The sequence below is a fragment of the Globicephala melas genome, chromosome 11 (assembly GCF_963455315.2).
Source record: "Globicephala melas chromosome 11, mGloMel1.2, whole genome shotgun sequence".
In the NCBI taxonomy this organism is placed as follows: domain Eukaryota; kingdom Metazoa; phylum Chordata; class Mammalia; order Artiodactyla; family Delphinidae; genus Globicephala; species Globicephala melas.
The window spans coordinates 100,695,864-100,722,813 of NC_083324.2; the positions used below are offsets into that span (position 1 = coordinate 100,695,864).

The following is a 26,950-nucleotide window of genomic DNA, read 5'->3' on the forward strand; positions in this document are numbered from 1 at the left end:
ATTGGATAACATAATACAAACATCCATTCAAGTGCATAGCTAGGCTCAGCAGAAAGGAAAAGAACTCCAGGGACGGAAAACAAACAGCATGTGGGGCAAGGGCCACGCGATGGCTGCCGTGGGCTGAACGTCCGTGTGCCCCCCAGATTCGTATGTTGAAGCCCGAGCTCTGACAGTATTAGGAGGTGGGGCCTTTGGGAGGCGATTAGGCCACGAAGGAGGCCTCAGGAACGACGTTAGTCATCCACGAGGCCTTATAAAAGGACAGGAGAGAGCTTGCTTCCTCTCCTCTCTCTGCACCCATCCCCCTTTCTCTCCACCATGTGAGAGTGGAAGGAGAGGATGGCCGGCCATCTGCACACCAGGAAGCAGGCCCTCACTAGACACTGGATCTGCTGGTGCTTTGACCTTGGACTTCCAGCCTCCAGAACTGTGAGAAATAAATGTCTGTTGTTTAAGCCGCCCAGTCTATGGTAACGTGTTACAGCAGCCGAGCTAAGAAGTGGCCCTGTGGGGCACCACCAACCTCAACATCCAAAGGTCAGGGTTTAAAACCCAGCCACAGACAGGAGCTGAGGTCAGGACATGCAAGAAAAGAGGGTTGGAACAAAGACTCTGCCCTTAACGTGGCCCTTCTCAATGTGCTACCCTACCCCACAATGAAAGGATGGACTACAAAAAAAGCAGTCCACTAGCAAAGGGACTTGTTTGTCTTAGACTGAGCTTGGGGTATAAAAAAAAGTCTCCGTGTAAATTCATAACCTTGGGTTTGTCTTCAAATAGATTTGGGCTTTAAATTTACACTCCTCCTACCTCTTATGGCCAGGATCCCCCAAATTAAGAACTTTTATACAGAAAATGGTCACAGGCTGATGACATCCCTGGGTTATAAGGTTAAAGCAAACTAAACACCCCCAAGGCAGACCAGACAGGATTCCAACAAATAAAGCCTAACTTAACATGTGCTCCCTTTCCAATACGATAAAACACCGGGAAAAAAAAGTCCACCAGGAGCCAAACCCAGCATATACAACAAACAGCAGTATTAGGCCCCAATTGTTCAGGTAATTAAACTACTGAATATCCTTAGAAATAAACAGGTTTAAAGTAATTATGAACAAAAGAAAAGGAGTTTGAAGAATACAAAGAGAACAATGCACTATCTAAAAAGAGTAGGAAGATATGGAAAGGACGAGGATTGGAGACTTTGAACACAGGGCCGGAAAGTATGCAGTATGTGTAATCTCAAAACACAGCTATTTGCTTCATCCTTCTTTCTTTCTTCCTTCATTCATTTATCTTTCCCAAACTGAAATGAAAAATAAAAATCCTTGGGGCCCAACATGTGACACCAGTACACACCCACCGGAGTATCCAGAATTAAAACGGCCACCACCGCATGCCAGTGAGCCGGAATCCTCACACGCTGCTGGTGGGAACACAAAATGGTACAATCACCTGAGAAAATCCCAAGGGAAATGTAAGCATATGTCCCCAAAGACCTGTACAATGCTCAGAGCAGCTTTAGTCATGACCATCCAAAACTGGAAACAGTTGTCCATCAGTAGGAGAATGGGCCAAAAAAGCACCCTGTGGTGTGTTCACAGATGGACTCTACTACTCAGCAATAAAAAGCAATGACCTAATACACACAACAATGTGGAAGAGTAACAAGAACATTATGCTAAGGTAGAGAAGATATCAAAGGATCCATAGTATATAACTTCATTTACATGAAGTTTTAGAACAGTCAGACTCATCTGTGGTGGAAACCGGTTGCCCAGGGACGGGGCGAGGGACCATTCTGGGGCTGAAGGTAATGTTCTACCATCTCAGTGGGGGTTTGGGTTACACAAGCAAAACCATCTGTCAACACCCAACAAATGTACACTGCAGAACCGCAGGCAAATTTTACATCTAGAAAAATCTGTAAACATGCTGAACTTGTTAGTGGTATGCATGCTGAAATATTTATGGACAATTTACCTTGCAGACCGATAGCCTGGTGGACAGAGAGAGGGATAAGTATATGGATAATTATATGATAGAGCAAGCAGAGTAAAATGATATAAATACTGCATATATGAGAGTTCACTGTAAAATCTTTAATTTTACTTTTTTGTTTCTACATATTTAATTTTCTTTTCCCATACACCCCTCACCCATTTGTCCTAATAGTACATTTGTCAAAACTAAGAAACTAACATTGGTATGTCACCATTAACTAAACACTCTACTTTTTTCTGATTTCACCAGTTTTTCTACTAATTTCCTTTTTTGCTCCAGGATCCAATCCAGGATACCACACTGCACTTTGTAGCTCTTGATTTTTTATTGTTTTGTTTTTTTTTTACCTTGTGACCCCTTTACCCATTTCTCCCACCCACACCAACTCCCTTCCTCTGGTAACCACCAATCTGTTGTCTGTGTCAATGAGCTTGTTTCTTTAAATTTAAAATACCACATATACATGAGATCATGCAATATTTGTTTCTCTGTCTGACTTATCTCACTCAGCATAATGCCCTTGAGGTCCTTCCATATTGCTGCAAATGGCAAGATTTCATTCTTTTTATGGCTGAGTAATATTCCATTGTATGTAGACCACATCTTCTTTATCCATTCATCCATCGATGGACACTTAGGTTGTTTCCATATCTTGGTTGTTATAAATAGTGCTGCAATGAACATAGGGATGCATATATCTTTTTAAGTGAGTGTTTTCATGTTCTTCAGGTAAATACCCAAGAGTGGAATTGCTGGATCATATGGTAGTTCTATGCTTAATTTTTTGAGGACCTTCTGTACTGTTTTCCATAGTGGCTGCACCAATTTATACTCCCAACAACAATGCACAAGAGCTCCCTTTTCTCCATATCCTCGCCAAAAGTTATTTTTCTTTTTGATAATAGCCATTCTAAAGGTGTGAGGTGGTATCTCATTGTGATTTTGATTTGCACTTCCCTGATGATAATATTGTTGAGCATCTTTTCACCTGCCTCTTTACCACCTGGATGTCTTCTTAAGAAAAATGTCTATTCAGGGACTTCCCTGGTGGGGCAGTGGTTAAGACGCCAAGCTCCCAATGCAGGGGGCCTGGGTTCGATCACTGGTCAGGGAACTAGATCCCACATGCATGCCGCAACTGAGTTTGCATGCCACAACTAAGGAGCCTGAGTGCCACAACTAAGAAGCCAGTGAGCCACAACTGAGGTGCCAGCCTGCCACAACTAAGACCCAGTGCAACCAAGTAAATAAATAAATAAATTAATTAATTAATTAATTAATTAATATCTTCTTAAAAAGTCTATTCAGATATTCTGCCCATTTTTTAAACATATTTTTTTGTTGTTATTGAGTTGTGTGAGTTCTTTATATATTTTTTAATAACCCCTTATCAGATACATGATTTGCAAATATTTTTTTCCATTCAGTAGGCTCCCTTTTTATCTTGTTGATGGTTTCCTTTGATGTCCAGAAGCTTTTTAGTTTGATAGTCCCACTTGCTTATTTTTGCTTTCGTTGCTTTTACTTTTGATGTCATATTTGAAAAATCGTCACCAAGACCAATGTCAAGGAGCTTACTGTCTATGTTTTCCTCGGGGAGATTTATGGTTTCAGGTTTTGCATTCAAATCTTTAATCCATCTTGAGTTAGTTATCGTGTATGGTGTAAAACAGTGACCCAGTTTAATTCTTTAGCATGTGGCTGTCCAATTTTCTCAACACCATTTATCGAAGACACAGTCCTTTCCCCATTTTCAGCCTAGCCTACCTTAAATATGCTCAAAACACTTACACTAGCCTACAGTTGGGCAAACTCATCTAACAAAAAGTCTGTTGTATGAAAAAGTGTTGAATATCTCTTATAATTTGATGAATACTGAAACAGAATAGCTGTATGGGTACAGAATGGTTGTAAGTGTATTGGCTATTTATCCTCGTGACTGCATGGCTGACCAGGAGCTGCAGCTCCCTGCTGCTGCCCAGCATCATAAGAGAATTTCATACCACATACCACCAGCCTGGGAAAAGATAAAAATTCAAAGTATGATTTCTACTTAATGCCTATTGCTTTGCACCATCATAAAGTTAAAAAATTATAAGTCAAACCATCATAAGTTGTGGACCATCTGTATTCTTGGCTCTTTTGTAAGTTAACTGATCATTTATGTGTGGGCTTATTTCTGGGCTGTCTATTCTGTTCCATTGATGTATATGTGTGTTTATGCTGGTGCTATACTGTTTTGATTACTATAACTTTGTAATACAGTTTGGGAAGTGTGTTATCTCCAGCTTTGTTCTTTCTCAAGATTGTTTTGATGACTTGGGGTCTTTTGTGTTTCTATAGAAATTTTAGGATTATCTGTTCAATTTCTATGAAAAATGTCATTGGAATTTTTATGGGAACTGCACTGAATCTGTGGTATGGACATTTTAACAATATTAATTCTCCCCATTCACGAGCATGGACTATTTCCATTTATTTGTGTCTTCTTCAATTTCTTTCCTCAATATCTTGAAGTTTTCAGTATATAAGTCTTTCATCTCCCTGGTTAAATTTATTCCTAGATATTTTACTCTTTTTGATGCAATTATAAATGGGACTGTTTTCTTAATTTCTCTTTCTAATAGCTCATTATTAGTATATAAAAATGCAAAATATTTTTGTATACTGATTTTGTATCCTACAACATTGCTGAAATTGTTCATTAGTTCTAACAGTTTTTTGATGGGGTCTTTAGTTTTCTATGCAAAATATCACGCCAACTGCAAACAGTGACAGCTTTATTGCTTTCTTTCCAATTGGTATGCCTTTTCTTTTTCTTGCCTAATAGTTCTGGCTAGGACTTCCAATACTATGTTAAATAAAAGTGGCAAGAGTGGACATCCTTGTCTTGTAACTGATTCTGTTTTTTTTGGTTTTGCCGCAACTTGCATGCATGCAGCTTGTGGGATCTTAGTTCCCAGACCAGGGATTGTACCCTGGCCCTCAGCAGTGAGAGTGCAGAGTCCTAACCACTGGACCGCCAGGGAATTCCTGTCTTGTTTCTGATCTTAGAGGAAAAGCTTTCAGTTTTTCACTGTTGAGTATGATGTTAGCTGCAGGTGTAAAATCTTTTTAACTTTGCACTTTGAAATTTTTCTTAATGAAATGTTGGGGGCAGGAAGTTGTTTGTTTGTTTGAAAGTACCTGAAGGGATTTCTGAAAATGCCTAGGCTGACAGCAATCCTGTGCAATGGGCTGCTGCAGTCTGGCTCAGGCAACCAACCGTCTACATCCTGTACAAAGGTTTCGGTGGGCCCTGCCACCCCAACAAAGCTCACATATCAGCACGGAAGATGATGCTATGAACCATTCTCCTGTAACAGGAGACTTTCCAAGCAAGAGGAAGTACCCTCTGGAAAGAAGCACATCTGCGGGGCAGAGACAGGGGTTGAGGGAGGCTGCCCAGATAAAGGGCATAAAGATGGAGGGGACAGGGGTGAGTCACGGACTGAAGGTGAAGTACCAGAAGCCATTATGATGGTGCAAAGAGAACAGGCTTTTCTCTCATATGAACTCTAGCTCTCATTTATCAGCCCTGTGTCTTGGGTAACTTACATAAGCCTCAATTTCCTCATTGGCAAAAGGAATAATAATGACTGCCTCACAAGACTGCTAAGGATTATGTGAGAAAAAATATGTGAAAACACATGTGTTGCCTGCTTTACAGTTCTGGCTACGATCGGCCCACCGAGCCATGCGCTTCCACGTTCATCCTGTTTCCCAGGCTTTCAGAATACGAGTGTGCATCTGGGATCACTCTTCTCAGCAGCTCTCTACTGACCAGTCCTTGTGAGCGTGGGGTGGGGTGGGGGGAGATTGAGTTATCTGTCCCACTCTCCCCTACAAGCCCTCTGAGGGCACATTCTCAGGCTAGAAGCTGTTCCTCCTTCGGGTCTCAGAAACGTCATTTCCTCAGGAAAGCCATCCTACATCTTCCCATTAGACATTTTCACAGCACCCAGTACTTCCCCTTTGAAACAGGACAGCTGTAATTTGGGAGTTATTTCAATTAAGCTCACAGAAGGCAGGAAACTGTCTGTCTTATGCACTGTCTACAGTGCCCAGCACAGAACCTGACATATGGCAGTTGGTCATTAAATACATAATTTTTTAAATACAAGAATTATTTAATCATCCAAAAATAAAGAATATAGTTAAACGAATTATAGAACATTCATAAGATGTAATATTATACAACCAATATATTAACAGGTAGATGGCTAGCTATACATATAGACATATGTACAGGAAAAAAGACACAGTGTAAGACACGAAAATGTTAGCAAGGATATCTGGATGGTTGGGTGATTTTTACTTCTTTACATTTCTACTACATTTTCCAAATTTTCTACAATAAACATGAATTACCTTTATAATAACATTTATTTTTTAAAAGGGAATAATTCCTTCACTCAGTAGTTCTTTATTCTAAGGAATGAAATCAGAGATGCTGATACAGAGTATGTACAAGGATGTTCCCAGTAACATTAGGTAAAACAGCAAAAGCACATAAAACAACTGACAGATACAGGATAAGGGAGAATAAGTTATGACCCATTCACACTATGAAATACATCTAGCAGTTTTCAAAAATGACGTTATGTATCAATGTTTAGTAACATTAAAAAAGGCTCACAGAGCTTCCCTGGTGGCACAGTGGTTGAGAGTCCGCCTGCCGATGCAGGGGACGCGGGTTCGTGCCCCGGTCCGGGAAGATCCCACATGCCGCGGAGCGGCTGGGCCCGTGAGCCATGGCCGCTGAGCCTGCGCGTCCGGAGCCTGTGCTCCGCAACGGGAGAGGCCACAACAGTGAGAAGCCTGTGTACCGCAAAAAAAAAAAAAAAAAAAAAAAGGCTCACAGACAGAGTAAAGAAACAGGAAGGAATTATAACCATGCCCTGAAATATGCCCATGGGGTATTAAGATTCAGCTCTCTGCTTCAGCCCAGGTCTTGTCTCCTCAGAGCTGCCAAGACCAACTAGGACCTGCAGTGCCTCCTACAAGTGCGACGGAGCTCAGGGGAGGGGAGCTTCCTCACGGGTCGGCTGCACTTTGTGAGGCTGGCTCCTGACCCCAGCTGGTTCTCCTCAGTCTGCGGTTTGCTGGTTTAGTCTGGTCTTACTTAAGCTTATGCACCTTTTGCATGGTTTCCAATTATTTCTTTTGTTTTTACTGTTTCCCCCACTATTTCTCCATGAATGATTCAACTTTATAAGCACTGAATATCTTAGGAAGGACTTGTGAGTAACTTAGATACCCAAGAGTCACAAAAACACTGAATGTAGGCAGGTAGAAAACCACATTACAAAGCCATGTTACAGGGTGCTTAATGAAGGCACGCTAGCCTTTATGTCGTCTTATGATTAATTTCAACAAAGAATGTATCTATTTTAATGGAATTTATTGTTTTCTGTATATTTAATTCAGGGACCTAGGGAAGCAAATCTTTTCCATTGAAATTAACTGAAAATCCCAAGAAACTTCACAAATTATCTTCTGAGGCAGGGTAAGTCTATATATCAAAATATTCATATCTATATTCAATTTTGTCAATTATACCTCAGTAAAAATGGGGGAAAATACAAATTATTAACAATATATAATACCAAAAAAACAGGCAAAACTCATCTACAATATACACAGTCAAGACAGTAGTTCCTATTAGGTGGAAGCAGGAGGCTGTGAATCACAGAAAGCGCAGGGGCTTCAGGAGTGATGGCAAATGTCTCATTTCTTCTTAATGTTTACTTTGTGATACTTAATACAGCTGAACAGTTATGACTTGTGTACTTTTCTGTGTATGTTATACCTCAAAAAAATTTTTTTTAAACTTTAAAAAATATTCATATTTACCTTTAAGTGGTAGAGGACTGTTTTTTCAATTTTTCAGTGATGACCATACATAATGAGTCTGACAGAAAATGCTGGCTGCCTATCTGTCACGCCCCCCTTTTTCCTGCTAACAGAACTCTGTTTTTACTCAGGTATCCAATGGGGATCTCTCAAGGTTCTTTGATTATAACTGCTTGATACTTTGCCCCAGATAAACAAGAGCTCTGCGCAAGGAAGATCTAAATGCTGAGCAAGAGAGAAGAGACTGGAAGAGTTCAACCCAGCGTTATCATGTACGTTACCACATTATGACCCTCTGACGTACCAATTTACACCGTTCCGATTTACAAATAAAGAAACTAAAATCTGGAGTTTAATGATTCACCTAAAGTAGCAGATCCTGGAACTCAGCCTTTATCTCTTCACGCAAACTTCTGCTATCAGCTCACTAACACATGCTACTTCTCTAGAGAGCAACCAATAATGTCTTTGTTAAAATCAGATGCAAAGACTTAATCTTACAACTGCTCACCTATACTAAATAAGTATGCGACAGTCAGAAACACAGGGAACGTACAGACTAAATTTAAAAAACATATGAAACTAAGTGGTTGGAAATCAATATTCTACAGGTTAACTAACATGATCATTTTTGCCAGAGTATGATATCCAACCAAAGCATGGGAAGCTCTGTATTTTTCAAATTCCCAGATCATACTGGTGGTATTAACATGTTGTGGATTAATAAGCACCCAATAGTAATGTGCGATTTTGGAAATTGCTATTTAGGGATTTTTTTCTTAATTCTCATTAATAGTCACAAACCTGAAAGTACAATATAGCTCTGGTGTGCAATATAGCTCAGACAGAGGAAAATGAAAGTTAACTGTTATTGCTGTTTTATCAGTAATAATAGTGATGAGGATGATATACCCCCAAATATTTTAAGCAAGCTCAGTCTTCACCTTTTGTGTTTAGAAGGGATGCAGTTTTCCAAATTTATAATAGACTATAATTTCCTCTCTACTCTTGCACCTACCTGATGGTTACAAAATGCAGATCAGGTAAGAAGTCACTCTACGCTCCAAAGCTCACTCCTGCCTTGATTTCTTCATGTGTAAATCGGGGGAGAAGTAATAGTGGTCTAAAGACCAAAGGACTTCTGGAAAGTTGGTTGAATATAACAGTCTCAGGCTTTGTCCAAGATACACGAGCAAGGAAGAGCCAGACGATCAGCAGGAGACAAAGAAATGAACAACCAACACCCCCTTTGTGGGGTTTTGTCCGATGCTTAGGAAAAAAGGATGTAATTTATCCTCTACAAAACTCTCAAGAAACCAAGAACAAGCCTAACGAAGAATAGAAATGTATGTGTGTAGTCAGGACATGGAAGCAACCTAAGTGTCCCTTGACAGATGAATGGATAAAGAAGATGTGGCACATATATACAATGGAATATTACTCAGCCATAAAAAGGAACAAAATTGTTATTTGTAGTGAGGTGGATGGACCTAGAGTCTGTCATACTGAGAGAAGTCAGAAAGAGAAAAACAAACACCGTATGCTAACACATATATATGGAATCTAAAAAAAAAAAAAAGTTCTGAAGAACCTAGGGGCAGGGCAGGAATAAAGACGCAGACTAGAGAATGGACTTCAGGACACAGGGAGGGAGAAGGGTAAGCTGGGACGAAGTGAGAGAGTGGCATGGACATATATACACACTACCAAACGTAAAATAGATTAGCTAGTGGGAAGCAGCCGAATAGCACAGGGAGATCAGCTCGGTGCTTTGTGACCACCTAGAGGGGTGGGATAGGGAGGGTGGGAGGGAGGGAGACGCAAGAGGGAGTAAACATGGGGATATACGTATATGTATAGCTGATTCACTTTGTTATACAGCAGAAGCTAACACACCACTGTAAAGCAATTATACTCCAATAAAGATGTTAAAACAGAAACAAAAAAACTCTCAAGAGATTATGAACATTTCGTAAAAGCACACGCCACTGACCACCGAACAGAAGACGCCTTCTAGGGTGACAGCAACCTCCCCTTCGTCGCCGTTAACCCTCCTTTCCCACTTGCCAGCACACGTCTAAGACAACGCGGAAACACTTCTGACTGCTTCGCAGTTCGCGGCGACCCCAGCGCCCCAGTCAAAGGTCCTTCCGAAGGGCGGGGGAGGAGGCCCGGCCTGGGACGCCTGCGTAACCCTGTTGCGGCGAGAGCAGGCACCGCTGAGGCTTAAGGGCACAGCAAGGAAAACCCACCATCCCCCAAAACAACGGTGGCCACCCGACAGTCTGTTCCTACTTCACGCCGTTATCGCGCCCAAGGCAGGTGTCCGCCCTGTCCGGACAGACCGAAACCCCCAGCCAGAAATGAGCCCGTCTCTTCTGCGCCCGACTTCCCGGAACGCCACGGATCACGCCCACCGCCTGACCTCCGGGAGCGTCGTCGCCCGCCCACCGCCCGTGCGCCGGAGCGGAAGCCCCGACCATGGTCGGAGGCCGACCCGCGAGACTATCTGCGCCACCGCTTCGCTTTCGCTTTCGCGAAAGGATTCGCTTTCGCTTCCGCGGGAAACTTCCCCAGGCCCGAGACCGGGTGAGGGAAGAGGCGGCGGGGGCAGCCCGGAGTTGCTCCGACGCCCGGCAGCCTCGCCGGCGCGGGGCTGGGGTGCGAGCCGAGCCTGACCCGGGGGCGGGGGGGGGGGGGGTCGCCGGGGCGGAGCAGTCAGCTCACCTAGCCCGGCTCCGCGAGCCTGCTGTCCGCCGCGTGCAGCCCAGCGCGTCAGCGCGCTCCGGCTCCCCTCCGGGTGGGTCGCCGGGCCCCGCGCTCCGGGAGGCCGGTCCGGTGTCCACGTCGCCTGCGGGCCGACTGAAGGAGCTTGGCTGGCGGAAGGCGTGGACTGCTCGCTCCGCCTCCGCGCCCGCTCCTGCCCCGGAGGAGGACGACGAGAGTGCCCGCCCCGCGCCCGGCGGGGCCTCCTGGCCGCTTTTTAAAACCCAGAGGATCGCGGCTTTGCTGTGTTTCAGAGCGGGATTGGGAGGCCAAGAGAAGAGAGTTAGTGCGCCGAGCCATAGAAACCACTCACGGAAACCTCCCAGGCGGGACAGGCAGCTCGGGAGGCACTGGGTTGCTTACCCAGGGGATTGTGAGCTCTGCGGGTCAGCAGCGCTGAAACCTTAGGCAGGTAGCTACCAGTCTCTCATCTCCTTCACCTGTAAAGTGGGGATAATCTGCTCTGTCGGGCTGTGGAGGAAGAAACTGGGTACTTATTTTGCAGCCCTATACAAAGGTGACTGGGAAGTCTCAAGCCAAATGGGAAATGTTTGCTATAGTGTTACGTTAAAAAGCTAATTATATTCACAGCGTGATTATATACTGTAAAAAGATACATACATCGAGAATGAGATGCCACAAGATAAAAATATTTGCAAAAGGCATATCTGATAAAAGTTACCCAAAATATACTAAAAGTGCAAGAAAAGGAAAAACGCAGTTGAAAATGGGCAAAAGATCTCAACAGACACCTCACCATACAGACTGCAAATGAGTATATGAAAAGATGCTCAGTATTACAGGGTATTAGGAAATTGTAAATTTGAAAAACCAGTGAGATACCACTACCTACTGTTGATCTAAAATAAACTGCCAACTATCTCTCCAGCAAAAACAGGTTTATTATAAAAGGAACTGCAATTTGGGGGCTACCACGATGGGAACCTGCATGCAAGTCCCCAGCAAAAATGGAAAGGAGGACACTTTTATGTGGGGAAAGGAAGTTGGGAGGGATGTAGTAAAAAAAAAAAAAAAAAACCAACAGTCCATTGCTTTTCATTGGCTGAGTTGTTGCCAGGAAAGAAAAGGTCCCTGCTATTTTTGCAGGGTGTGAGACTTCCCCCTCCCCCTTTATGACCTCCTGACTCTCTTTCATTGAGGTTTCTGTTCTTTTTTGTTTGTGTTTTTTACATTTCCCCCTTTTGATCAAAATCTTTCTCTGAAAGCATCTGATCAAGCATGAGGGTTTTTTTGGTGTCAGTGGCTTTTTGTACCTCAGTGCCAGGGAGGACCTTTCCTGTGTACAGTCTCACATCAGAGGGAAAATGCAGATTTCAAACCTACTGAGATTACATTTGAGTATTGAAGAGAAGCAGAGAGAACTGTGAGGCACTTTTCATCTAAAGTTCATATGTTACCAAGATCATAGACACTGGAGATCATCTGAGCATGTCATCATCAAAGGTTTGGTGACAAACTCCAACAGGCCTGGAATGGATATTTTGGGAAAGATGTCTCATCGGATGTCATCTGCTTCAATTCTGGGAAATCTTGACTTTCAGGTCACCAGGTGATGTGCAGGTCTAGTCAGGGCTTGGCACTTTCTTTAAGTGTCTCATGTGAATCCAAGAGTCAATTCCTTGTAGTTTGGTGGCACAAGGGTTGGTTTAGCAGTACTTGATAGGGGCCTTTCCAGCAAGGTTGAAGAGAGTTTTTCTGGAGGTAATTACTCCAGTAGATGAAATCTCTAGGTTGCAAGGTGTGATTCTTAAGGTCTTCATTTTCTGAGAGACGCTAAAAAGATTGCTCTACCAAAATACAGTTATTCTTAATTGAAATAATTAGGCCTTTACAATATTGTAATATCTCTTATCAAGTCTCAGTCAGAAGAGACAGGAGTGAAGTGCATTGGGTGTCCTGTGACCATCTCAAAGGGTGAGAGTTTATGCATTTAAAAAGGAATAGGGGGCTTCCCTGGTGGCACAGTGGTTGAGAGTCCACCTGCCTATGCAGGGGACATGGGTTCGTGCCCTGGTCCAGGAGAATCCCACATGCCGCAGAGCGGCTGGGCCCGTGAGCCATGGCCGCTGAGCCTGCGCCTCCAGAGCCTGTGCTCCGCAACGGGAGAGGCCACGGCAGTGAGAGGCCCGCGTACCACAAAAAAAAAAAAAAAAAAATTCTGCTGTGGAAAGAAACTATTAAGGGAATGAAGAGAGACAACATACTGGGAGAAAATATTTGCAAAGCACGTATCTGATAGAGGATTTGTATTCAAATATTCTTTAAAAACTCTTAAAACTCAACAATACAAAAATAAACAACTCTATTAAAAATGGGCAAAATATCTGGACAGCTCACCGAAAACAATATACAGATGGCAAAAAACATGAAAAGGCGCTTAACGTCATTTGTCATCAGGGAATTACAAATTAAAGCAACAATGAGTTGTTTACTTATTTTCATCACTACACACCTTTTAGAATGGCTAAAATCAGAAACAAAACACAAAAATACCAATTGCTGGAGAGGATATGGAAAATAAGTAGCTTTTTCACTGCTGTTAGGAATGTAAAATGGTGCAGCCACTGTGCAAGAAAGTTCGGCACTTTCTTAAAAAGCGAAACACAGTCTTACCTGTGATCCATCAATTATACTCCTACTTATTTACCCAAATGAACTGAAAACTCATGTCCACACAAAAACCTGAACATGGATGTTTATAGCAGCTTTGTCCATAACTGCCCAAAGCTGAAAGCAACCAAGATGTCCTTTAATAGATGAAGGATAAACTATGGTACATACATGCAATATTATTCAGCGATAAGAAGAAATGAGCTATCAAGCCACAGAAACACATGGAGGAAACTTAAATGCATATTTCTCCGTAAAAGAAGCCAGTCTGAAAAGGCTACATGTTGTTTGATTCCAATTCTATGACATTTTGGAAAAGGCAAACTATACATACAAAAAAAGATCAGTGATTAAAAAAAAAAAAATCAGTGGTGGTCAGAGGTGTGGGTATGGAGGGGAGGGATGAATAGTTGAAGCACAGGGAATTTTATTACAGTGAAACTATTCTACGATACTGTAATAGTAGATACATAATACCAGACATTTGTCAAAACCCATAAAACTTTACTACACGAAGAGTGAACTTTAATGTATGTGATTTAGAAAAATAATAATTTAGGAGGTCTGGAGATTCCAGGAAAAAATGTAGACTGTGACAAGGGAGTCTAATTGTATTACAAAAGTATGAAACAACCACCCCAAGGAGGGTGGGGGCAGGGGGAAGGGACTTCAGTCACTTTGGAGTCCATAGGCTAAAGGCAAAAGGAACTGCACACGGGACGATGCTCTAATGGATAAAGTTGATTCCCACGGTACACATGTTAACAATTCTGACACTGCCATACGTGTTTGCTGGACCTGAACAATTGAGTAGTGGATGGTGAAAGCCAGGGTTCTTGTCATTAGAATGGGAATTTACAGATTAGAAAGGGGAGGAGGCTAGAATAATCCACATGTAAGGGACAGAGTTGATGATGGTAAAACAATGTAGATACAGATGGCTACATATAAAAATATTTACACATATATGTATATACATGAGTTGGTGGCACACATACATTTCTTTGCTCTACCAGCTAAGGGAGCCTGAAAGAAATCACACTGTACCATAGCAACCAGCACACCTAGTGACCAGATCTTGTTTCTAAAAGGGTTCCCAATGGCCAAAGTTGGAAGACAATGAGCAAGATAACTTAAAACGTAGCACTGGATTATAACCTAAGGTAGAAAATCATATCCATGAGTGCATATTGATACAGATAAGTGACTGAATAAATAAATGGAGGGGAAACAGATCTCCTACGCAGAATTCCAAATAAATTATGTATGTATTCCAGTCTAAGCGAGTTGGAGTATAACTCCCACTCTTTAAGTGTGGGCTCCACAAAGTGACTTCTTTCCAAATCACACAGCATGGAAAGGGGGAAACAATACAACTGCTTCAGCCAGCTGATCAGATCAAGTTCAACATCAACCATCATAAACCGTATTGATAGTATGTGTCCTTGATATGATGTGATGAAAATAGCACTTTCCCTCTGTGAGCTTTCTCCCCAAAACCATAACTCCAGGCGAATCATGAGGAAAAAAGGCACATTCCAGTGGAGGGACAACCGGTATACCTGACCAGTATTCTTCAAAACCCTCAAGGTCATCAAAGCCAAGAATCTCTGAGAAATCTCACAGGTGAGAGAAGCCTAAGAAGACATGACAAATTAAATGTAACATGGTATCATGGATGGGAGGCTGGAACAGAAGAAAAGACATCAGGTAAAAACCAAGGTCATCTGAACTATGGACTTTCGTTAATAATAATGTGTCAGTGTTGGTTCATTAATTGTAACAAATGTGTCATGCTAAGATAATAAAGGGGAAACTATCCATACGGTATATGGAAACTGTAATTTCTTTCAATTTTTCTATAAATCTAAACTGTTCTTTAAAATGGTCTATTAATTTTTAAAATGCTAAAAAAAATCAGTTAGCTGTACTTGTGTGGGTCTATTCCTCTCTCTCTCCCCTCTTCAGTTGACCTTGTATCTATTCCTTTGCTACACCACATTGTGTTCATTACTGTAGCTTTAGGGTAGGTCTTCATATTGCGCACTGTGGAGCCAAATGTATGCTTTCTCAAAATTGTTTTAACTATTCTAGCTTCTCTGCCTTTCTCTGTACATTTTAGAATCAACTTGTCTATATTTACCAGAAATTCTCTAGGATTTTGACTGGAACTGTATTAAACGGATGTATAAGGGAATGTATAAGGGGATGTACAATGGATGAATGGGGAGAATTGACATCTTAACACTACTGATTCTTCCAATCCACGAATATGATGGGTTTCTCTATTTAAAGAGCTATTCTAATTTTTTATCAGCTGTTTGCAGTTTTCAGTACAGAGACGGTGTACATGTTTTGTGAGATTATTTCATTTTTCTATCATAAATGTTGTTTTACTTTTGGTTTCCAACTGTACCTTGCTAGTATATAGAAATACAGTTTGCCTTTGCTGGTTGACCTTGTATCTTGTGACCTTGCTAAACTCTCTTATTAGTTCTAGACCATCTTTTCTGTAGATCTTTGAAATTTTCTATGTAGACAATCATATAATCTGCAAACAGTGGCAGTTTTAGTTTTTCCTTTCCAGTACGTGCACTGACTAGTTCTTCCTGTGTGATGTGGGACAGGGGTGGTGGAAGTGGACATCCTTGCTCTAGTCCTTATTTTATCAGAAAAGTTTAACATTAGCTGTAGGTTTTTAGATGCTCTCTATCAGGTTGGGGACATTTCTTCCAACCCAAGTTTGCTGAGAAGGTATTGTTTTTGCTTTTCAAGAATGGCTTTGGAGGTGACCCTGAGAAGGAATCTGAGGAGGACAGCCCCAAAAAGGGTCTGAGGAGGATGGAAGAAAGAGAATCTGAGGACTGTTCTGAAAAAGTCTGAAGAAAGTGGCGTCAAAAAGGAGTCAGAGGGCTTCCCCGGTGGCACAGTGGTTGAGAGTCTGCCTGCCGATGCAGGGGACGCGGGTTCGTGCCCTGGTCCGGGAGGATCCCACATGCCGCGGAGCGGCTGAGCCTGCGCGTCCGGAGCCTGTGCTCTGTAACGGGAGAGGCCACAACAGTGAGAGGCCCGCGTACAGCAAAAAAAAAAAAAAAAAAGAGTCAGAAAGAAATGACCCTGAGAGATCAGATGCTGATTTGAGGATAACAGCTCTGAGTGAGGGAAGGTTCAGATGAAAGGAAGAGGAGGCACACGAAATACTATCTGGTGGCGACTTCCCTGGTGGCACAGTGGACACGACTCCGTGCTCCCAAAGCAGGGAGCCCAGGTTCAATCCCTGGTCAGGGAACTAGATCCCACATGCCGCAACTAAGAGTTCGCAGGTCACAACTAAGGAGCCTGCAAGCCGCAACTAAGACCTGGTGCAACCAAAGATAAATAAGTAAATATTAAAAACAAAACAAAAAGAAATACTATCAGGTGATGCATTAGGTGAAAAAGAGAAGAAAGAAAATGAGGATGGAAAAGGGTCTGAAGATGGTGGGGGGTGGGGGGTGGAGGGGCGGGGGAGGGGGAGAGGAAGGTGAAAGGTGTGTGACAAGGGGGATCCAGCGGGAAGCTGGGACAGTCTGATGGGGGCGGGGCTGGGATACTAAGCAGAAGGGCCCTGACCCCAGGCAGCTGCTCTGTCCTGGGCAGTGACGATGACCGTGACGATGGGGGGAGGGGGTGGGGGGAAGGGATCTAATTCCTCAAACCTGCTTTGGGGGAGACACTCCACCTACACGTGCCCACACCTTGAGGTTACTGTCAGTCGTGTTCCCCGAGCTCGCACACACTGACAGGATGCCTTCTCACTACTGCTTGGAAACCTCGTTGTCACGGGCACGCAGGGATTGTAAAACTATGTTAAGTGGCTGATCAATTAAAACTTCACAGTCATGATGCAAGTAAAAAAAAAAAAAAAAAAAAAAGATGGAAGAAGTAAGTCCAAACAGAGCACTCAAACACAAGCTGTGAACAGACTTCACTTTTCTATGCAAAGAGAAATTCAAGTTGAGTTATGGAATTAAACAAAACAAAACCTAACAAATCCAGTTCCAAGCCAGAACTACAGAAAAACACCACTACCCGTGAAGGCTGAAGACAGGGAGATGGAAAAATATTAGAAATGAAAAGAAAGCCTGGGAGAATACGGACATCTGTCAGGAGAGAATCCGGGACAACCAGCGGGTGACGGGAGCCGCGAGTCGGCCTACAGGACCCTGGAGACGCAGTCACATCACCCCACACACCTGCTGCTCTGTTGTGCCGTCGTTTATTACACACACCAGCACCTCCCAGCGTGGCCCCGAGGTCACTGCCCGAAGTACCAGGGGGGTGAGCAGGGGATGGGCTCCTCGTTCCAGATGGTCTTCAGCCTCTGCGCCCAGGAGGCCACCATCCCCTTTCTTTCTTCTTCTGATGCATATTCAGGAGCAAAACTGATATGAGGGGCAAGGACTTTAAATCCACAGAAGTGCAGCGTGCCGTGCTATAGCCGCAAAGAAAGGAGAGCGATGAGAAGCCGCCCTGCACACGCCATCCGTTCAGTCACCAAAGGGGACAGAACACCTTTCATGCTACCAGTTAATCGAAAACAACGGAACTGCCCCAGAACCTCAGGACACGGCCGCTACCAGGGAGGTGAAGAGTGCTGGGCAGCGGCAAGTTCCAAATTCTACTCTGATAACTGACATTAATCTTTAATCTCTGCTGTTGAGTCAGACACTGAAGTTTAGGTTTTGACTGGTTAGGCAAGTTATGGCAAGTCATGTGATGGAATATTCTAGAATGAGGTTATTTTAGCTACAATGTGCCACCATGGAAGGCTGTTCAAGATATGCATTAAATGTAAACAGCAAGAAGAAACGTGAAGCAGTATTTGTGGCACACGGTTTATGTAAAAAGATAAACATGATAAGCCTAATCATTAAAAGTATATATTTAAAAATATATATGGGCTGTAAAGAAATACATCAAATCATTCAAAGTGATTATTTTTAAGGGAGAAATTAAGGGGACTATGTTTGTATTTTCTAATCTCACTTTTTTCTATGATATGTACTTCTGCAAACTGAAATAAAGGTGAAGATTTTTTAAAAGCAAGAATTTAGGCCTGGCTAATGGCACCTAAGAGGCCCCTCGGCCTCTGCAGAGGAAGCTCGGGCTTCTGCAGCTGAGCATCACTACATGGAACGACTATCCCGTCTCCTTTCAGAGATCGTTTTTCTAGAAATATCACTGTCCTCCGTCTGCACTCCTTCCCTAAACCCACACCCTGTCCAGGCCTGCCCCATCAGGTGGGTGGGAGGCCGGGACCCACGCCACCGCCTGCATTTCTAAAGCGCACGAACCCTTAGCTACGTGATCCCTTCCGAGCTCAACACACACCCCTAACGACCTAGATGGGCAGCTTCCATGCAGGTCTCTGGGTCTCCCAGGAGTTCCCTACAGCACAGGGGGGCTGGGACAGGGCCCCCAGCTCCCTTCCTCGGCTCTGCCCCTCACCAGGGCACTTCCGCTGACCGCCGTCCTCGCCGACCCCGGGCCCAGGGCGCAGAGGCAGCCCGGCGTCCACCTGGGAGCGCGGCCCGGAGCTGAGTCCCGGGCTCCTGGAGGCGGGGTGGGCTCTGGGGAGGCGCCCAGCCGCTGGCTCCATGGAAACATGCCCACTCACAAGGCTGCCGGTTGCGGGCCGGGGAGCCTTTTGCCAGGGTTCCAGGCGATGCTGCCTCGGGAAGCAGAGCCGGAGTGTGGATGGCTCTGCCCTCCCGAATCGTGACACACACGGGCCACCGTGGGGCTCCTGTGTGCCCCAGAGCACACCAGCCAACTAGGTTTGGCCTGGCCTCTAACCAAACGATGGCAGAAGCTATCCTGATAACACGTGTTTTCCTCATTGGCCAGCCTTTCCAGTGCTGCCAAGTAAATCATGAAAGAGGGCAGAGGCTGTTACTTCCTGAACCCAGGGAAGTCAGAACGGTCTGGCCTTCAGGCCTATGTCACACCTCATTTGTGCCAGGGGAGGTGCGGCTCAGGGAAGGGTGTGGCGTACCTGGAGGGGCCACAGGAAGTATCGGAAGTCTCCGCTGGCTCCAGTTTTCCAGTACATGTCGGCCGTGCCGCCCGTGGTTATGGACAGGATGGCCAGTTTACCCTGCGGAGGACACAGCACACGCTCTGGTGGGACCCCAGAGGACAGGGTAGTAAAGGCCACTGTGACTCCAGCCCAGAGGTTTCTAACGACCGGGAGGGAAAACCCGAGGCCAGCTCCCCTGCACCCTTCCCTGATGGAAAGACACACATTCCCATCTCCGTCCAGCCCAACTGCAGGTGACAGCTACATCAAATGGAGAGAGCAGGGGACAACCAGAGGAACGGATGGGGTGCACACAGAGCTGACAGGCCCCGGGGGTGGTGGAGAGCAGGCTTCAGGGACGCAGGGGAGGAGTGGATGAGGCGGAGGCCAGACCCTGGAGCGGCTGGGAGGGCAAATGGTACCGCCCGCAGTGCCCGGCTCCTGGGGCCACTCAGCAAAGGGTGGCATCTTTTCACGGTCCGAGACGGATCTCATGACTCAGTGTTTTCTTTATATGCACTTATTTTCTGAGGATCTCAGAATTAAAAATGTCATTTGTTTTAGTGGGAAATCCATAGCTACCACGTCCTATGCACCTGCCAGGTTCCCCGCAACCTCTTCCCTGGGGGCAAGGCATTATCCTGTTTTCAAGGTGGTTACATGACGCTCAGAGGTGAACCGGTGCGTGGCCAGTGATGAGCCCGCATCGTGGAGCAGGTGCCCCTCGGCAGCCGTCCCCAGGCCAGCCCAGGCCTCCCTGGCTGAGCACACAGACAGACGTGGACGCTCTGTGTCCCTTACTGGAAGAAAAGCCCATGACCTCGGGAGCAACGCTTTCTCGCCCATGTAACCACACGGGGCCTTACACACGGTTGGCGCTCAGTGTTTGGTTAAAAAATGCAAACTAGGAGTGACTTGCTGAGACGCCCCCTCCATCCCCGATGGTGAGACGCCCCCTCCATCCCCGATGGACGCCGCCCCTCATCCGGCCGTACCTTGAGGAGGCCGTCGTCGTAGAATCCCGGGATGTCGAAGGCAAAGCCCTGGCACAGCACCCTGTCCATCCAGCCCTTCAGGATAGCCGGCACGCTGAACCAGTACAGCGGGAACTGCAAGTGGAACAGGCAGGGAGCGCTGGGGACACTTCCGCATTCCTCTGCCTGGGGGTTCGGGGGAGCCTCCTCCCCGGCCCGGGCAGGCAGATGTCACCAACACGATGGGGAGGCTTCTCCCCCTTCTCTTAGGCGCGCGGTGTGGTGGTGACGGCTGGCGGGGCGGGCAGAGCCGACAGCGTCCTGGTCCCTGTCACAGGTGGCTCTGCGTCCCCCGTGACGGCCTCCAACTGCTTGCCCCTGACTGAGTGGGCCGGGAGGTGCTGACCCCCAGCCACGGGGCCAGAGGGAGGGTGTGGGAAAGAGTTTGCCCGTTTCCCCACCTGGGGATGAGACACGGCATCTGGGAGTCGGGCTGGGGTAGGTTATGAGAAGTCTGATCCTCAGATTCCACACACCAGCAGCACGGTCTTCCTGGAGTCCACTCCCGTTAGGGTTAGAAGCCCTAACACCATATCCAACAATATCAATGAAAAGAGATGAACACGTGCAATAACCTGTTACCAAAGCTAGAAGGAAGCCCGTGTTTCACGTGCTTTCACTATGAATCTAACTCAGGACTTGGCACTGAAATCCCAGCTCCACAACCTACTGCTGTGTGACGTTGGCAAGTTACTTAACCTCTCTGGGCCTCCTTAGCCTGATTTGCAAATCATTCACAGCACTGTGGTGAGGGTTCAATGACACATCACAGTGCTCAGAACAGGGTAAATGCTCAGTGAGTGGTGAGCTATGGTCATAGTAGCAGTGATCGTGGTGAATGACATTTTTATCAGTGTTGAGCAAAAAAAAAATAAACATATATGCAGAGGCTCTGGGCAGAGTACGGGAAAAGGGGTGGGGTGGGGAAAAAACAAGTGAAAAGAGGCAGAGTAAAGAAAGACTCTCACAGAAGGAACAGGCCTCGGCAGGTGTTCACCTTCCAGTTACAGGAGAGGGGGAGGGGGGAAGCCTCGGGCTCCGTGTGCTCAGCCGGGAGCCGCAGCGAAGGGGAGACAGAGCTGCGTGGGGTTCTGCTCGGACCAGGGGCCGGACTGCTGGGCATCGTCACACGGCTGCACGGTCCTGCGTGACTACCAGCGTGCCGGTGGGGAGCCGCGGGCACTCGGGTGTGAGGAGGATGGAAGCACGGCCGCACTTGGACCACACCCGGAGTCAAGGTCGCGGGGAGGCAGACGCGGGGCGGGGCGACGCGGGGCGACGCGGGGCGGGCGGGGCAGACGCGGGGCGGGCAGACGCGGGGCGGGCGCGGGGCTGCCGCCTCCGCGTGCACGGGTGTAGTCTACGGGGTGTTTCTGCGCTGTGTCTGGAAGCTGGCTCTGCGCCCACCGCAAGGGTGGTCCTGTTCTCCCGCCCACGTCCCGCCCCTCAGCAGGTTGGAAAACAGAGACGATGTGGACCCAGGAGATCCCTTCCTGGGAGGCTGGATCTAGTGACGTGGGGCAGAGGCAGAGCGGCCAGATCGGAGAGAAGCAGCTGCCATGGGGAAGGGAACAGACACCCCACACCCCATGCCACTGCCCTGAGGCCCGCCACGGCCTGTCCTCGGGTTTCTGGGACCCAAGCGATCAGGACCCTTTCGATAAATCCCCTTCTCTCCTGGCCTGACTTGGATTTCTATCCACCCAACGACTCCCCAAAAGCACATTTACTCTGCTGCCATGATGCCCGCCTGGCTGGCCGTGGACGTAGCGTCCTGGGCAGCTCTCGTGCAGTGAAGCCTGCCTGGGACAAAGGTGAGTGCGCACCAGGTGAGGGTGGGGGGTGAGGCCACCCACGGGGCTTGACGACCAGGATACTTAAGGCAGCAGTTGCATCTGGCCTAAATTACTCTGACAAACACCCACGCAGACAAACTGGTTTCCATGCAGCCCAGCACCTCCCGGGCTGGGGATCAGAGAACGAAGGCAGCACCGTCTGCAGGGTCAGACGTTTCGGGACCCACAGGCTAAAGGGAAATCCCTGCTGTTTACTTGGGGGCCAGGATCTGAACGGGTGGTATGGGCTCCCTGGGTCTTCGGACCCAACGAGACAGAAGTAAGCGTGCAGATCGTAGCACCACCGCCAGGAGCGTGAACTCAGTACCGGGAAAGACCCTGCACACAGGACAAACCAAATTCGTTACCATAATCTGAGGGGAACCAAACCTGAAACATCACTAGGTCGGCCTCCTGGACCTTCTTCTGCTCCGCGATTATGTCGCTGGTCAGAGACCTCTTCTTGCAGGCCTCGTACGCTTCCACACCGTAGCTGAAGAACTCGGGGCGGGAGAGGGCGCCTGGAAGGACAGGACAGGGGTTCTCACGCAGGGGCAGCCGCGGCCCATCCCGCCAATCCCACCAGCGCCACTGCTGCCTGGACGTCACTCCCCACCCCCGGCAGGTCACCGGGCAGTCACGGAGACCTGAGCACGCGCCAGGCCCTGGGGTCAGACTGTGGACGCAAAGAGAGCAAGCTATGTCCTGACCTTCTCCTAAGGGACTCACAGTCCGGTAGGAGATGTGGATGAGCAACCACACGGTAACACACAGAACACGACCACGCAGCTTGCTAGGTGTAACGTTACGGCAGACGGGCCTCACACCCCACGGCCCAGAAGCAGCGGGCCTCACTCTGCGCATGTAACAAGCGCTGCAGCTCTGCGGGGGCGGGTCAGGAGCGCACCCTGGGGATGAGTCAGGGTTCTGACGATGGAGTAGGAGTTTCGGGCAGCCAGGAGAAGCAGGGGACCTTCTGGGCAGAAGACGCAGACGGGACAACTTGGCCAGCCCAGGTGTGGGCCACTGGGAGCACAGCCGAGGACCTGCTGTGAGAGGCCGGGAGGCCCGCAGGTGATGTGACTGCAGGAATGGACCAGGGCTTGTGAGCCCGGCCGAGGGGCTTAAGCTTCTCCTGCACACAGGGGTCTGCTCCCCATGTATATAGTGAACGCTCCAATTCAGCTCTGGAAAAGCTCACTGTGGCCTCAGCGATTCAGGAGAAGGCCTGGTAGGGGAGGGGCTCAGGCAGCAGCAGCAGGGGTGGGGAGGGGTTGGGCTGGAACCTGCAGCACCTAACCCTAACCCCTGACCCTAACTCCTGACCCTAACCCCAAAGCCCTAACCCCTAACCCCTGACCCCGGCCCAACCCTAACCCCTAACCCTAAACCCTGACCCTGACCCCTAACCCCTGACCCCAACCCTAACCCCTAACCCCCAACCCTAACCCTCTAACCCTAACCCGACCCCAACCGTAACCCTAACCCTCTAACCCTAACTCTCGACAACTAGGCTGAGAGCCAAGTTAACACTTTGATCTAGGCCTTCAGTGGGTTCTCTTCAAGCATCATGACTCACCCAACCGCACTGATCAGTGTTAACAACAGTCACCAGTGGCTGAGGATCCCCACGTACCACTGCTCTGCAGCATCACCTTTCTATGTTCGTAACAACCCGACAGGCTGGGTAATTCCCAACCGACCAGAGAGGAGATGAAGGCTGAGGGCCGAGCTCAAGGCCACGGGTCCCACACGGCAGCAGAGGGGACGACGGGAGGCCCAGGTGCGGCCCCTGCAGCACGCGGCCTGCAGAGGAGCCCAAGGAGAGGCCAGCCCTTCAGCAGCCACAGCTGAGAACATGCCAGGGCTCTGCTTCCTCCCTCAGCCTCCCCGGGGTTCATTTTCATTCAAAGCACCTGTTGGGACCCTTCTGTGCATGAGGTTCTGTACCGACCAGAGACCCTGAGCAGGAGAGCCTGTGTCTCAGGCAGGCTGCCGCCCACCGGGTGTGGAGCCCACAGAGGACACGGGGTGCTTCTGATAATGGTAAACGGACAATAAAATGTGCATGGGCCACGTGTACTCTAGATAAAAGTAAATATCAAAGCAAAGGTATCCAAATGTCATGGGAAAATGAGAATATTTTTATAAGTGAGGATATGGAGAGGACTTTCTTAGTAAGACAGGAAGTCCAGAGCCATGGAAACATACTGACTCAGCTTGAAACGAAAGCTGGAGACAAAGTAAGCCTAAGTCAACAGGGGAACTGGTAAGTTACAGCAGGTGCCGCGAAGTGCCCTGCAGTCATAGAGAGGCTCCCGGAAGCTCTAGTGAATCAAGCAAATCCCCACTTCCGCCTGTACTGGAGAGTCTAAGCTCCACACAGACACACATTTTGTCGATATTTGTAAGACCTACAACGATCCACACCACAAAGCTCCACCTGCTCGTCCCCGGGGCCATGCGGGACCAGAAGGGCATGAGAAGGGCTTGTTGTTTCCACCCTCTGCCCACCTGTTCACCACATTTAAGATACTTTATACAAAGAGCCTGTGTCACCCGATTCACTGAAAACCAGTGGCTCCCCCACATAATCCTCTATCTCCCCAGTCCCTGCTTTGCTGTTCGCTCAGTGAAAAGAATGTTTGGTTTATTGAAAGGGAATAGACAGGGACCTCTCCGGTGGTCCAGTGGGTAAGACTCCATGCTCCCAATGCAGGGGGCTCGGATTCGATCCCTGGTCAGGGAATTAGATCCGACACGCCACAACTAAGACCCCGCGCAGCCAAAATAAATAAATATTGTTTTTTTTTAAAAAAGGGAAGGGCTCCCCTGGTGGCGCAGTGGTTGAGAATCCGCCTGCCAATGCAGGGGACACAGGTTCGAGCCCCGGTCCGGGAAGATCCCACATGCCGCGAAGCAACTGAGCCCGTGCTCCACAACTACTGATCCTGCGCTCTAGAGCCCGCGAGCCACAACTACTGAGCCTGCGCACTGCAACTACAGAAGCCTGCATGCCTAGAGCCTGTACTCTGCAACAAGAGAAGCCACCGCAATGAGAAGCCCACGCACCGCAACGAAGAGTAGCCCCTGCTCGCCGCAACTAGAGAAAGCCTGTGCGCAGCGGCAAAGACCCAACGCAGCCAAAAATAAATCAATAAAAAAAATTAAAAAAAAAGGGAAGACAAGAAAAGACAAGGATGTCAGCTATCACCATCAGCACTAAATACTAAACCTGGGGATCTTGTTAACCCAACTGCAAACAGAAGGAAATTAAAGGTAATTAATTTAAAATTAAAATTCCTGGAAAACCACAGGTGAAATTATCATTATTTGCAGATGATCTGACTGTGTATCAGGAAAGCCCCAGAGAATCAGCTGAAAACTACAAACAGTAAGAAAATTAGTAGCAGCCACATACACGCACACACAGATGAGTCCTCTTCACGTGGAGCAGGGGTCCCCAACCCCCTGGCCGCAGACTGGTACCGGTCCTCGGCCTGTTAGTAACCGGGCTGCACAGCAGGAGGTGAGCGGCGGGCGAGGGAGAGAAGCTTCATCTGCATTTACAGCCGTTCCCCATGGCCCGCATCACCGCCTGAACCATCCCTCGCCCCAGTCCATGGAAACACTGTCTTCCACGAGACCCAGCCCTGGTGTCATAAGGCCGGGGACCTGCTGACACAGAGGAGCAAAACCCAGTTAGTAAGAATTACATGAGATCTGCATGAAGAAAACCCATAAACAGACCTGGAAGGCTGTAAGAGCACACGAGCAAATGAGGAGCCATGCCTGTCATTGGGACAGAAAGAACTTCACGAGGCTGAGTCGTCTGTAAACTTAATGGGACCTCAATGAAGAGATCTGTTAGTGTCCTTCATCAGATGAATGGATAAAGATGTGGCACATATGTACAATGGAATATTACTCAGCCATAAAAAGAAACGAAATTGAGTTATTTGTAGTGAGGTGGATGGACCCAGAGTCTGTCATACAGAGTGAAGTAAGTCAGAAAGAGAAAAACAAATACCTTATGCTAACACATATATATATGGAATCTAAGGAAAAAAAAGAAAAAAAAGGTCATGAAGAACCTAGGGGTAAGATGGGAATAAAGACACAGACCTACAAGAGAATGGACTTGAGGACACGGGGAGGGGAAGGGTAAGCTGTGACAAAGTGAGAGAGTGGCATGGACATATGTACACTACCAAACCTAAAATAGCTAGCTAGTGGGAAGCAGCCGCATAGCACAGGGAGATCAGCTCGGTGCTCTGTGACCACCTAGAGGGGTGGGATAGGGAGGGTGGGAGGGAGATGCAAGAGGGAGGGGATATGGGGACATATGTATATGTATAACTGATTCACTTCGTTATAAAGCAGAAACTAACACACCATTGTAAAGCAATTATACTCCAATCAAGATGTTAAAAAAAAGATCATCTGTTACCTTTTGAATCTTGCCAGCCAAAGGTTAGCACTTGCCATCTGCCTCTACAAGGATTAAGTCACAAACTGCTGTGACCACTGACCTTCAACACGCCCTGAAAGGGGTTCAGGGTGGAGATCAGGAATGAGGCGCCCTGTGCTCCCGGAAAACCTGGCAGAACAGGTCTTCAGAGAGTTAGATCTTTCCCGGAGAAGAGTTTATGAGCCCAATTCTTGCATCTCTTCATATCTAGAAAAGCACTAACGTCACTAACGGAGACGTGTGCTCCTCG

At 47.2% G+C, this 26,950-nt stretch overlaps 1 protein-coding gene across 5 annotated transcripts in view; it reads right to left on the reverse strand.

Annotated features, from left to right (window-relative positions):
- The window catches only part of NQO2 (N-ribosyldihydronicotinamide:quinone dehydrogenase 2), a 33,139-nt gene that overhangs the window by 374 nt on the left and 5,815 nt on the right, over positions 1 to 26,950 (reverse strand). For 3 of the 5 annotated variants that reach the window (XR_009565713.2, XR_009565712.2, XR_009565715.2), the window contains exons 4-8: positions 22,620 to 22,750; positions 20,356 to 20,469; positions 19,337 to 19,438; positions 17,535 to 17,773; positions 13,418 to 16,336 (exon numbers count right to left, since the gene is read on the reverse strand). Coding sequence is in view for 1 of the 5 variants with exons in the window: in XM_060307443.2 (XP_060163426.1) it covers positions 17,597 to 17,773; positions 19,337 to 19,438; positions 20,356 to 20,469; positions 22,620 to 22,750 (524 nt within the window). In the remaining 4 variants the exon portion in view is untranslated. Of the gene's footprint in view, positions 1 to 13,417; positions 16,337 to 16,866; positions 17,774 to 19,336; positions 19,439 to 20,355; positions 20,470 to 22,619; positions 22,751 to 26,950 lie in introns of those variants that run through there. The other 2 variants (XR_009565714.2, XM_060307443.2) reach the window with 2 other exon arrangements.